General features: G+C 42.1%; 1 protein-coding gene across 1 annotated transcript; it reads left to right on the top strand.

Annotated features, from left to right (window-relative positions):
• Positions 1-1,502: 1,502 nt before the first annotated feature.
• slc6a3 (solute carrier family 6 member 3) lies at positions 1,503-14,319 on the top strand (the record flags this gene model as incomplete). The annotated part of the gene is made up of 15 exons (XM_079227767.1): positions 1,503-1,565; positions 1,956-2,166; positions 2,777-2,908; positions 5,384-5,600; positions 7,718-7,856; positions 8,530-8,664; positions 9,798-9,901; positions 10,662-10,786; positions 10,940-11,052; positions 11,494-11,622; positions 11,824-11,923; positions 13,293-13,393; positions 13,725-13,892; positions 14,028-14,099; positions 14,296-14,319. The coding sequence occupies exons 1-15, from the start codon at positions 1,509-1,511 to the stop codon at positions 14,317-14,319; spliced, it is 1,827 nt and encodes a 608-aa protein (XP_079083893.1). The 5' UTR covers positions 1,503-1,508.

The following is a 14,319-nucleotide window of genomic DNA, read 5'->3' as shown; positions in this document are numbered from 1 at the left end:
GGAGGAGGGTGTTGTTGATTGATTCTCATACAAGAGTGGTATCGCAGACAGATCTCCATACCAGACCACAGGGTGCTCTGGGATCTGTGTGTCTGCTACTGGAGCCAGGCAGCTTGGGAGGGCTTTCCAGAACTCCCCACAGATCACCAGCTCCTGTCGACTTTTCCCGTCTTGATCCTCATCTCCGGTTGTGACTTTAACTCTCACTGTCTTTTTTTTAAATTTATTTTTTATATATTCTTTCAGTTTTTATGAACATTTATGCTCCATCTGGGGTTGAGTCTAACATATCAAGGACGGTCTACGTAAATATGGTGAGCATCAGTTTGCAGCACATCTGGAATTAAATTGTTCAAACTGACAACTGAAGGATCTTTTTTAACTGCCGTATTTCAAAGGTGAGTGTTTCTTGTGTCCTTGAAAATGTTTCTTTTTGTGGCGTAAAAAGTATTATGTTGTTGTTGTTTTAAACTAATTACAGCATTTGTCTATAACAATGGTGTTATCGGTCGTCTCATGGTGACAGGACATTTACAGAATACATTATAGATATTGGCAACATTGAAATTTAGTGGGATAACAAAGGTTTAAATATACAATTTTAATCGTGGATATTGGATGGATATTCCGTTTTCAAAGAAGTTTTAGACTTTGTCGTTTTGATCTATAAATTAAAATTTGAGAAGAAGAAAAAAAAATCACATTATCCATTGTACGAAATGTAAAACATAATTTCATCCATATTCACTTTCTTATATTGACCTAATGGGTATAAAGCTGGCACTTTTCCTATTAATTTATTTTCATATTTTAGTGAACATTTTTAAAAGGGAAATCTGAACCAGATTAGCTGGACCACATGTTGACGTGAGCGGGGTGAGTGGACGCTCGGCCAAATCTGAGCAAAATGGCGATCAACAAGTGAAATGAAATGAGCTGCTGATGGAGACGCCCTCCGGTCGCCCAACACGGCATCCCTCTCTCTTCTTGCTCTGTATTCATTCAGGGAACAATTATAAATGTTGACATAAATGATATGTCTAATGGCATATCCTTACGATGTATGTGTTTATCTCCCATATTGTGTGTTTAACATGTTGACTTTCCACAGTTTTTACCCCTGAATTTCTCTCTTTATGTCGTGTTGAGTCCAATTCAGTCTGGTTTACATTTGCAATTATATGACAATTTCCCCAAAAAGGATTAATTATGTTCTTCCTTTTGTTTTCCTCAAAACTCCTTCAAGGATATCAATCAATTTCTGCATCTCACTCCTGCATTTTATTTCTTAAACTGCACTTTTATTCAACTTTTATTCTATTTTTTGCTTTTTGACTGTTTAATGAATGTTCTCAATTGTTTTTAAATCGTGTTTGCATTGTGTTTTGATGCACTTTGACTTGCCTTGTTGTTGAACTGTGCTATACAGATAAACCCACCTTGCCTTCCTGCTCCACAACCACGGAACATTTCTCCATCGGAGGCTGTGCCCCCCTCCTGCCGGCCTGATGTCCTCGGTTGTAGCCCCGGAGAAGCCCACCTCCAACACCATGGGCCCCAAAGAGGTTAGTGCGTATCTGACACAAGCAGCGGATTAATGGCGCGCAATTCAGCCTGATTAAGAAAACCTTAAATTAATCCCAGTATGGGGCGAGCTTCTTAATTGTGTTAATTTCTCACTTCATTTCTGCAGCCCTGAAATTGCGTTGGGGAAAGAACCGTAATTGCGAGAAAAGCCACGTGTTTGTTTTCTTGAGTTAATGACGTCTTTGAGTAGAATTTGAACATTTACAATGAACATGTAACGCCTTGGCTGATGCGTGAAGAATTGATGAAGTGAAGGTGATAGCCACTGTGGGAATTAAGAGAATAATACAATGAAGGTGATACTTTGGTGACTAAAATAAATACTTGAATTGGATTGATTTTGAACTGCTTGACCTCCTTCCCTTGAGGTGGAGCTGATCCTGGTGAAGGAGCAGAATGGGGCTCAGATCACCTCGAGCACCATCGTGGCTCCGGCTCCGACTCAGATCACCTCCGGTGGGGAGGAGGAGAGGGAGACCTGGGGGAAGAAAATCGACTTCCTCCTGTCTGTGATCGGATTCGCCGTGGACCTCGCCAACGTCTGGAGATTTCCATACCTCTGCTATAAGAATGGAGGAGGTGAGATGGATTAAAGGGGTACGGGGGTGAATGACGTTGGCCCCTGTCCAAAGGGCCCCTTCTAGAGACGGGGGTTAGTGGGTGCATGCACAGACTCTTTGCACATGCAGATCTGTGTCTGCATCTGTGTGTGTGTGTGTGTGTGTTCCTTGTGCTCGCTGGTTGTTGTTTGAGATTTTGTCTTCTTTTTTCTCCCCTTTCCAGAGATCAAAATAGGGGAAAAACCACCACAGCTGCTCTGAATAGATTAGCTCGAACAATCAGTGCCACTAATTATGGCTGTTTAACATAGAGCTCTCATTACGTTTAGGAGCTATAAATAATGCCGTCGCCATATTCCAGGCTGACTGTGTGTCTCCCAAATCTGGCGTGCTGGCACACCTGTATTTTGGGGGAAATATTATTGCGTTTAATTTGAGTTAATCAACCCCGATATTGTCCTCTTTTTATTATCATTTGTGGCATTCTATGCCTTCAATTGATAGACGATAGTACAATAGAGAGACTTTGTGGTTGATAATCATCATATTCCCTACTGCGTGACTGTACTGACCTTTGACCTGCCTGTGTGTGTGTGTGTGTGTGTGTGTGTGTGTGTGTGTGTGTGCAGGTGCGTTCCTGGTGCCATACATGTTCTTCATGTTGATAGCAGGCATGCCTCTCTTCTACATGGAGCTGGCCCTGGGACAGTACAACAGAGAGGGGGCGGCAGGCGTCTGGAAGATCTGTCCCATATTTAAAGGTAGGAATTGGTCACATATTTAGATATAAAGACAAATTCACATGCCTTCACATGTGTTTCTATGTATAAATCAATCTGTCATGGTATGCACATGCATGCCTGCCTGACTGATAAAGGGCCGTTAACATCTGCATGCCTTGCTGTCTGCCCACATGCCTGTCGGTCCACATGCCAGTCTCTTTTGTCTGCTCGTCTGCCGTGTTGAGCGGGGCGACAGGCATTGTTTATCCTCACCAGAACATCAGGTTCTGTTGGCACTCAGATGGAAAGCAAAATGAAAATTGGGCTTTTAGACTCTTGTCCTGATTGTCCAAATCCTTCCGTCAAACGGTGGAGGTGAACGCTCTGGTACTTTTTAACACATCGATAAGCAAAGAATGACATCCAAACGTGCGCTAATGGAGGAACACACATTACGGCCAATTCGTGTTTCTGAGCAAAGTCATTGGTTGGAAAATATAATAATACACTTTGCTTGGTTCAACTTTGTATTCTCTATACACACCGTCTACACACTGTGACCTGTGTGTATTCATCCATCCCTCTCTCTACATTTTATACCCTGCTCTGGTAAAGTTATAGTTTCACTTAAGTCCATATTTAATTTCCTATATGAATCTAAAGATGGAAAAAAACACCATTATTACAGCAGAGCAGCTGCTGCTTCACAGTACACGATGCCTTTTGTTGGATCGTGTCCTTGTTGGTTTGGAGGTGGCCCACAGTGTGTACTGCATGTGCTCCTTCACGGTGTGTGTGTGTGTGTGTGTCTGTCTCCGAGTGTGTGAACATGTGCCGTCTGTCAGGGACCACACTGAGTAGGTTGACGTTCTAATCACACGCTTCGCTCTCTCTCTGTCTCTCAGCAGGGGGATAACTGTAATTATTCAAACACACACACATACACATGCCCATATTGACAGTAATTATTCTGATCAACAAGCTGGTTTCCTCTCAGGATCAATGCTTTTGAAGAAAATGACCGAGAGAGGCCGACAGACAGGGAGAGAGGGAGATGGAGAGGCGCTAATAAGAAGGCGGCGCTCCCCGGACAAATATCACATCCACATTACAAAAGGAATCAATAAGGCGCGCTCGTGGTTATGCCACTTGGAGAAAGATAACAAATACATTTTGACTTAGAAGAGGACATTGTTTCGCATGGATAAAAAAGGGTAGATGTGTTGATAATTAAGGCATGAAAAGGCAATCTTTAGAAGTTGTGGCGCTCTCTGTGAGACTGCAGGCTGGTGTTTTCATACTGAGCTCTGGGTGTAATCTGTCAGGATCTAGTCCCTGTTCAGTACAGATATGCCTAAACTTGAACCTTGTGTGGAACACATTACTGTTTCTACTGACTCATAATGTCTCTTCATGACCAAATACCTTCAAATCATAACTTGAATAGTTTATGCACATCGATGGCTGGATGAGGTCACACCATGGTGAGTTAGTCTATAACACGCTGATGAAAGCCATGCTATGTGTATGATTTACGGACTGGGCGTCTGTGGCGACGTTTGCAGGGTAAAAGCATACAGTATGCTAAAGGTGTGTGTTGCATGAAAGCGTGAAAAAAGGTGGTCAACATCCAAGAAAAGTCAAAGATTTGGTTCCTTGAGCAAGGCGATAAACAATGTCCTGATAAGTTAACATTCATTACAACAAGGCATACTTTGTGAGCATCCTCTCATGTATGTAAGCTGCTGTATCAGCTATTTACTATTGGAGCTGGTCGAGGTTTAACTATTTATAACTATACTTTATATGCAGTGGTTCCAAACTTACTGTGGGGGTTGGACCCCCTGAAGGGGCCCAAGATAATGAGAAGCCGTATTTTAATTTAGACATTTTCTGAAATTATATATATTTTTGTGAAATATTGGATGATTTTCCCCCGTTGGAACTTTGGAACAGTTATTTACATGTAAGTATCCAACTGCAAAGTTCTTCATTACATCTCATTTTTTTTGCATTTTTTTCCTTTTTATTTGATAACTCACAGAGAGAGCGAGCGATACAAATAAAAATCCTATGGACCAGTGTCCTAAATTAGCTGTTGTTACAAACGCGAAACATGGTGGTGCGTGTGCATACATGTATGTTACGATTGCTACCCTGATGTACATATCAAATAAACTATACTAAACTATAGGCCTTTAATGTGTACCTGTGCATTGTATAGGCTTGTAATAATTATGTAATAACTAGTATGGACAATATTGATCCAAAAAGTAACTAGTTAGTATAGTTGTATTGTCCCTCTGAAATGTTGAGTAAGTGTACTTGGTTACTTTCCCCCACTGGAGATCTTTACAGCCATGGCGGTGGCATGTGGGATGTTGGATTCCACTTCAGTGCTCCTTTCAATGCTAATTCATGTAGTTAGCACGACCAATTCCACCCCCTCTTTCTATCAATGCATCTGCTGTCTTTGAGGCCTGTACATGTGAGTCCTCTGTGTGCCCCTAACAGGTGTGGGCTTTACAGTGATCCTCATTTCGCTCTACGTCGGGTTCTACTATAACGTCATCATCTCCTGGGCGCTGTTCTACCTCTTCTCCTCGTTCACCAGCGAGCTGCCGTGGGTCCACTGCAACAACTCTTGGAACAGTCCCAACTGCTCCGACTGGGCCGACAACAGCTCCATCGAAGACATCTACAAGTCCACTCCTGCTCAGGAGTACTTTGAGTGAGTCGGCCCGAACGCAGGCTGGGATATTTATTCATTCATATTTGTTTGATATGGTTTGTTCTCATTCAAGAAAATACAATTACATCGATGCAAAGTCAGTTTAGAACCCCTTGAAAATAGTTGTTATAGTCAAACTTATGACAACTAAGCAGCTCATTGCGAAAGTGAATTTTTATAATTTACATTTTTAAAAGTTAAGAAAAAGAAAAGTGGAGTTATATAACTTCTACCAGTAAAATAGCTTCATAACAACATATTCTGTTCCAAAATTAAGCAATACTTTATGTTAATGCTTTATAGTTATAACTGTAATTTTCTATTCTAAATAATCTATTTTATCTTGAGGTCTTTTGACCTTCAGCAATATGAAAAACTGCAAAACCTCTGCACTCTAAGGTAAACATATATACTTTATGTATACAGTATACAGTACATCCAGCTACTAAAACATTGGTGTAAAGCTTAGCCTCCATATTTCCACTGCAAGATGTGCACAGGGAAAGCACAATTTTGCAATATCTGCGACCACGTACGTTTATGCATCCATGTGTTCATGCATTCACACACACACACACACACACACACACCCTCACAGACATTTGACCTCCGTGGCAAATGTCATGACCTCATAGGGTGAAAAACTGTGGCCACCAAAGGGAGGGGAAATCTTGATGGACCTTGAACTGACAACAGCTCGCTACAGAGCTGCTGGCTGCAGCTGAAATGTTTGATGCAATGCAGTAATAGAGCGAAATAAAACTGGCTTTATATTTAGTAATGTCTCCGAATATCTGGTTATGAATACTTCAACCTCTTAGCGTTCCTGTAAAATTTGACGAAAAACGGCTATCCAGGTATACCCAAAGTAAATTGGAAGCTGTACTTGAACTATGTGGAGTAAATGCATGGTCTTGGTCTCTTTTGAAAGGTAACAATCTGAAGCTTTTTTCCCTCAATAGTCAGAATCACTTTAAGTGCTGCTGACACTGAGTTATATGAGTTTAAAGTATAAGGTTTTTATTTCCGCCTGAACATTTCTTTGCAAATAGATGCCTGTAGATGACTATAAATGGGACTTATGGACTGGGAAACACACTGGGACCATAGCCTGAAGCCTTTTCTAGTCAAAGTAAAAAGCAGATAACAATATCACAGAAAATGAATATTTTACTCATGTTTTTCTAATGAAATGTCTAGGCGTTTTTCCATTTTGAGACTGAAAATATTCATGATGTATATACTATACACCTATTAAAGAAAAACGTACAACAGGTATGTATTCCACCAAGATGGAGCCAGAGTTTGGATGCATTTAGCGTCTGCAGCCTCCCACGTTGTGAAGCCGAACAGGTGTCTCCATTACAGGTGAGGGGCTGTTCTGTTGTGACAGTTGGGACATTTGATCCATGCTCGCTGGAATGGCAGTGTGCTATTTACACAGAACCACCTGCAGACAATTTGACCACATCGGTTGAACATTGGCTGATCTTACTCACTTTCATCTGCTCGGCTGTCTCTGAAATGATCTGGATCAAGGCCTCAGCAATGTTCAGTCTTTCAGGTGACGCATTCAACTTTACAGATATTACACTTTCAAATCTGTTACCTTTTATTGCCATTGCAGTTTGTTCTGTCTTGGCAGACTTTCATGATCTTTGAGGACCATCAATCCAAAAGAATTTAGCAACAGATGCACCGAGACTTTGTGTAGCATGCATCTGGCCAAATTGCCTGTAGGGGGTTGCATGTCTCTTGTCACCAATGAAGCCCCAGGTACAGATCTTCCAACAAGGCCAGACTTAGATTGCTGAGCCAATTTCAGTCTTTTTTTCAGGTGTATAGCTCAACTGATGTTGTGAATAATAATGTTGTTTTTGACTTGTGGTTTTACGGTTAAATCCCTTTTTTTTTTATAACTTTTAAATGATAGATTCAATAAGGTCCAAGACAATATCCATCATCCCATTGCCTACAAACATAAATCCTGAACTCTGGTGTGTACTGTACTGAATTGCCTCAATGACAACATGTGTGCCATTTAATGTATGCATTGAAACTGTAAATAGGGACTCAGGAGTGGTCATGGTTCTTACCAGCATGCTCTCTTTCTTCAGACGAGGGGTGCTCCACATCCAGGACAGCAATGGCATTAATAACCTGGGCCGTCCACGTTGGCAGTTGACTTCCTGTCTCGCCGTAGTGATGGTGCTGCTCTACTTCAGTCTCTGGAAGGGTGTCAAGACCTCTGGCAAGGTGGGAAATTAAAACAAAAATGTTTCTTGTATGTGAAAATCATAAAAGTACTTCTCTATCCAAAAATATTTTAGCAATGGAATCACTTCAATGGGATAGCTTGGGTCTTTTGAAGTGGTACTTATCCATAGTCAGTGTAATGCCTCCAGTAGATGGCGGTCGGCACGCCCACAGTTTGGATTAGCAGACAGCAGTAGCGACAAGATAAGGGCTGCAGCAGAATGTATTTTAACCACCGAAAAGAAAGGATCCCTTATTAAAAAGCATAATATCCGTTTAAGTGGAGCCGACAGTATATTTTTCACCACTTTTCTTTGTCAGCCCTTTCCGATTGGGAAACTAAATTGAAAGTGAAACTTATCTATGCTCTCTAAGCCACAAGACTCAGTTGACAAAAAATAAGTATCGTTAAGTTTCACTTTGCGTTCAGTTTCCCTTCGGATAATATTCTTCTTTTAGAGTTCACTTAAACTGATGTTTTAAAAAAGTTAAAGCTAAAATAGGTAGTTTCTTTGCTCCCATGCTTTGTCTGTTTGTTCAAACTGGGCCGTGCAGACTATTGTTGGTAATTATGGAATAGACCTAATTGTTTTAATATTTTAGTTGAAAATCTCCTTATGTGTGTGTGTGTGTGTGTGTGTGTGTGTGTGTGTACCTCATGCAACCCTTTCAGGTTGTGTGGATCACAGCCACGATGCCCTATGTGGTCTTGACTGTGCTGCTGCTCCGCGGAGTCACCCTGCCCGGAGCCATCGATGGCATTAAGGCCTACCTCTCTGTGGACTTCCTGAAACTCTGTGATGCCAAGGTGAGTCTCGACAAGAGAGAGAGGGGGGGGGGGGGGGCTCGATGAGAGGAAAAGAAGGTATGGGAAGGTGACTGTGTTATTTTGAGTTCCTCTATCCAACAATAGTACTTCAAACAATGTGTAAATAACATTTTAGAAGTGGGGTTGCATAGTCTGTCCACTATATCATCCCAAGGTGATAATTTAAAAATGGCTATTGCACATCAGAAAAAAGGAACATCAATAAAATGAATGCAAGCATAGGTTAATTCGATAATTTTAAAATGACTAACAGTTCCAAATCTCTGTTCATAATGTAAGTTTGTTTCTGAACTGTGACATGCAAAATAGGATGAGAAAGAAAAAAACAACATACATGACAACAAAGCAGGGTTGAGACGAACAAAGTCAGCATATTAGCAACATGAACCATCTTTAACTAGAGGTGCTGTGGCTCTGGAGAGCGGGTTGATCGGCGGTTTGATCCCCATCTCTTTCAGTCCACACGTCGCAGTCTCCTTGGGCAAGACACTGAACCGCAAATTGCTCCCGAAGGTTGTGCCATCGCTGTGTGAATGATGGTGGTTAGCGTCTGATGAGCAGGTTGGCACCTTGTATGTTAGCCTCTGCCATCAGTGTGTGATGATTGTGTATTTGAACGGGCGAACGTTTGACATGTAGAGTGAGGCGCTTTTAGTGTTTGGTAGACCGGAAAGGCGCGATATATAAACGTAAGCCCATTTGCCATCGACCGACCATTGCAACATTGGTTTATAATTTGAAGTACTGCTAGAGAGGCATACAAAAAAAGTGAGAACATTGTTTGTGTTCCCTGCCTCTAATATGTTCCTTATCTTCAAAAGATGCTCTCACAGCACTAAGGGGCTCAATACACATGCATGCAGGACTAAAGGACTGTGTTATAGAGAATGAGAGAGAACGCAAGAAGAGAGATGCATGGCAGCAATTGGAGAATTAGATTAGATAGATTCATGGAGCAGTAATTTGCAAAATTACCCCCCGTATTCACAAGCGTCTTTCATCTACTGCAGTTGAATGAGTTTCCTGCAATTATCCCTAATAATGGCTTTTTTCCTCTCCTGTGCCTTTTGTTTGCCGCTTCACACAAGTGTGCTTGTTCTGTCGCTCCCCAGGTCTGGATCGAGGCAGCGACGCAGATCTGCTTCTCTCTGGGAGTGGGGTTTGGTGTGCTAATTGCCTTTTCCAGCTACAACAAATTCAGCAACAACTGTTACAGGTACAGACGCACAAGGAGACGAAGGAGGGGATTCACAGAGACAGGCGGGGAGGACTGGGAGTTGCTTAAACACACACACACACACACACACAAAGACACGCACGCAACATAGGCAGGTGAATTACAATAACCTTTGAAGCTCCTTGAAACCCGCTATGTCTTTGACGCCACGCTGTGCCACAGACAGCCGACGCAGCAATCAAAACTGTCGCGCTCTTTGAAAAATCATCAGCATCCCGCGGGAGCCTTTTATCTGCGGTTTATTTTTTTTATGTTTCGGATAACTGACACATGATGACACTGTCCACCTTGAGGATTCCTCCATGAGGATGAACACAAAATCACTGAGGATATATTTCGGCAAAATGCAGGACAATGTAACCGCATGTGTACATTTTGTCTGCTTACTTCTTTTTGATACATTCTCACACACTAAGCCCTTATTGCACGGATCAACTCATGCATTAATTTGGTAATGTTACCAAATTGTTTTTGCAATTGAAGGCAGGCAGACCACTTGCCAGTCTGTCACATAATAGGACAAGTATTGACCACCATCTATGGTGTCTAAACTATTCCCCAGACTAAATGTTGTCATTTAAAAGCCTTAACGGGCCATAACCCACCAATGACAGACTCTTCAATTGACTGACTGGTCAATTATGTTGATATTGACTGATGACTGACTGATGCTTGTGTTTTACGTCTCATTCTGTCCTGTTGTTGTTTTATTTCACCTCATTTGATTGTATTGCTCCAGGGACGCCATCATCACCAGCTCCATCAACTCCTTAACCAGTTTCTTCTCCGGCTTCGTGGTCTTCTCCTTCCTTGGGTACATGTCCCACAAGCACAACGTAGCACTGGATAAAGTTGCCAGAGACGGTATGGTATTATTTACTCTTGTCATACGCATTTTGCGTCTTAGCTATCAAATATTTAATGTCTGCTTCAATGTACAATGCTCCAAACGCTTATTTATTTGTTGGTGTTTTGTCCTGTTTTCTACTTTTCTTGCTTGAATTTGTTGTTCTCTAGGTGCTGGTTTGGTGTTTGTCATTTACCCAGAAGCCATTGCAACATTACCTGGCTCATCCGTGTGGGCGGTTATCTTCTTCATCATGCTGTTGACTCTGGGCATTGACAGTGCTGTGAGTATGCACCCACCACCCCCCCCCCCCCCCCTCCCCCCAAAAAGGCATTTTAAACAAACCTTACCTCGTCTGTCGGAGGCCACATGTTTGGCTTTTTCATTGCTCAAAAACTGCCATCCATAGAAAGGTTTGATCTCATTTGGAACTGGAGAATCTGCAGATTCATACCATCCCAGAAATGTTAGGATCCACCAAAGTTAGGCATTGCACGGAGAAGATTGCATCACAGTTTTTGTTGTCTTCGCCGCCATCTTGATTGCACATTACTAGTTAGTGACATGAGTCGTGTCAGACCGGTCGTGACGTTGCTGCAGCAGCTCTGGTGTTTATGGGTATTTTAGAAACATGTTTTGTTGGCTTCAGTGCAGCAATAACATGTGGTACATCTACAGTGACTCGCTGACTTTTAATCTAACTCTTCGGGGTCTTGTGCTGCAGATGGGTGGGATGGAGTCGGTGATCACGGGTCTGCTTGATGAGTTTAAATGCCTCCACAAGCACAGAGAGCTGTTCACCCTCTTCATTGTTGTTTCCACTTTCCTCATATCCCTCTTCTGTGTCACAAACGTAAGTATCATACATCATACGGGTTAGTCTTACACTTTCATACAAACATTTGAACACCGTCCAACAAAAAACAAATGACGACAAGTATCTTGCAAATGCAATGAACTGAATAATCCGGTTTTGATTTGTGTAACATACGATAAAGCTTTATTTAATGTCACCATTGTGATGCATTCACTTACATGTGTCCTGTTCCACCAGGGTGGGATGTACGTGTTCACTCTGCTGGACCACTTTGCGGCAGGAACTTCGATTCTCTTTGGAGTGCTTATTGAAGCCATCGGCATTTCATGGTTTTATGGTGAGAGAGACGGACAGTGGTGAAGGGATTATGTCTTCATGCCCAGCAAAGCTGATGCTATATTAAGGGTTTGACAAGAAATCACTTGTTATAGATGTGCTGTGACACTATGCCCAATAGTTCTATTAAACATACGGATACTAAGGCTACAAAGTCTATTCCCACTTGTGGGTTTGGCCTCTTCATCTCTGTGCATGTGGTGTTAAAGTACAAGGATATACTGTATACTGCCATACGAGCTCCGGGAGGTTAAATGACCAGGGTTTTGAACCTCTGTGTTCATTCAGCAGTGAGCCACCACATCAAGAAAATTGCAGCTGGGGAACAGGCAATTCCCATTTGTCATGGGAGTCAGCTGTCTAATAGCTAGGTTGTAGATTGTGATGGGTGGCAAGTGGGGGTGACCTCCAACTCAATTTCTCTGCAGATGTCTAAATTCTATTGAGACTCGATTTGATCCAATTTTGCGATCATCTCTACAATGCTATATGTTTTATTTCCCCAAATTACTGTTTATCTCTGCATGGGTTAAGAGCTTCATGGGGTGAATGTCTCTCAGGTGATTATTATCATTATTATATCAGGCACTCTATCAGCACAACACATAATGCATACTTAAGTTGTGTAGTAATAAATAGCCTCTTTATGTTACGGCCTCATAATTCAACCCCTTATTTGCTGAATGAGTCAACCAATTTGGGTTTCTCCCTTTTTCCTGTTTTATGTGTAAATTATTAGCTTACGCTGCTTTATAGTGGACATTCACCTTCACATGCAATTTCTACAGCACCACCAGCTGAAAACATGAACAACTCTACCACATATGGGGACTCCAGCAGGCACAACATATGATATAAACAATCTAAAGGTCAGGAAAAAAAGGGTTTACCTGAACTCCCGTGTTGAGTTTCTTGTCTCGTGTCTACTGAACCTGGTCTGTGGAGGGATCCATAAAGGGCTAAATACTAACCAGGCCCCAGGCGGTGGGGTCAGCACTCTGGTGGGTCCTGAACTTGGCAAGCCAGATAAATCAAGCCTAAGGCTTCAGTGGCTCTTTTTTTCATATCTTCATAACTGCTGAGAGGAACCCTTGACCTCCCCCCGGCTACTGTGGTCTTTCGTTCTGCTGTCCACCACATAAATACATTAAGCTGTGCTGAATACCTGGTCGTCAGTCTGGATATGTTCCTCTTCAGTGAGAGATGCCTTCCAGGCAGGAAGAAAGATTACAAAAAATGTACAGCTAGGCTTAGGAGGAAAAGAAAGTCGTGATGAAGTAAAGATGTGTCAGTAGCTTATTACAAATGGCTCTGCAGAGTGACTTTAGTCACCTACTGTCTTCATAATATAGTATTTCCATGTATTTCAGGAGTGGACCGATTCAGTGATGACATTGAGGAGATGATTGGCCACCGGCCAGGCTTGTACTGGAGGCTGTGCTGGAAGTTTGTCAGCCCCTGCTTCCTCCTGGTGAGCCTGAGCACAGACTGACAGCAGGACTGTGGTGTTGAGATGAGGTGTTAACCTCCCCGATCGATGCTTTTGGCAACACGTACAGAGTGACAGCCCAAATATATCGCCATCTTTTTCACCATGACTCCAGTATCCTTTGTACTGACTGACTAGAAACTACTAGCATTTTTTCTATCACTAAACACTGTTTGCAAAAATCATCCTTTAAAAAAAAATAGTTTTAACTGCAAGCAGAATATTTATCATGTATTAGAAAATTAACGGTGAATCTTTTGAACTGATAATTCCTTTTTCTAGTCTTTTGCATTTCAATCTTTTTCGTCCCCAGTTCATGGTGGTGGTGAGCTTTGCCACGTTTAACCTTCCGAGCTACGGCGGCTACCTGTTTCCTCCGTGGGCCAACATGGTGGGGTGGTGCCTGGCCATCTCCTCCATGTCCATGGTGCCGCTCTACGCCATCTACAAGCTCTGCATACTGCCTGGGAAGTTTTGCGATGTAAGTCTACTTTAACTATGAATCCTCCAGAAATGGACTAAGGGGAAATGAGTCAGGATTTAGTAGGATGTGTCTTGCCAGAGACATCTCACTTTTAAAACTGTCGATTTCACCTCTCCTTCTCTCCTGAAACAGAGACTGGCTTATGCCATCACCCCAGAGTCGGAGCACCATTTGGTAGACAACGGCGAGGTTCGGCAGTTTACAGTAAGTGCCGACTTAATAGCTTAATTTTTATTGTATCCTCAGAATTGTTTATTTATGTTGTTCGCTGAAACCTCACATGTCTACAGTGTTTGGATCAATATTCACATCAATGTTAAAAGCTGTTTAGCCCATATCAATGAAGTCGTATAATTATGCAGTGTTTTATTTTCATGGGCATATTTAATTTTTCCCACAGCTGCAACACTGGTTGGTGGTCTGA

This window comes from Taurulus bubalis, assembly GCF_910589615.1.
Source record: "Taurulus bubalis genome assembly, chromosome: 12".
NCBI lineage: Eukaryota > Metazoa > Chordata > Actinopteri > Perciformes > Cottidae > Taurulus > Taurulus bubalis.
The sequence above is the reverse complement of the archived record's forward strand: the minus strand, read 5'-3'. Positions and strand labels throughout refer to the sequence as shown.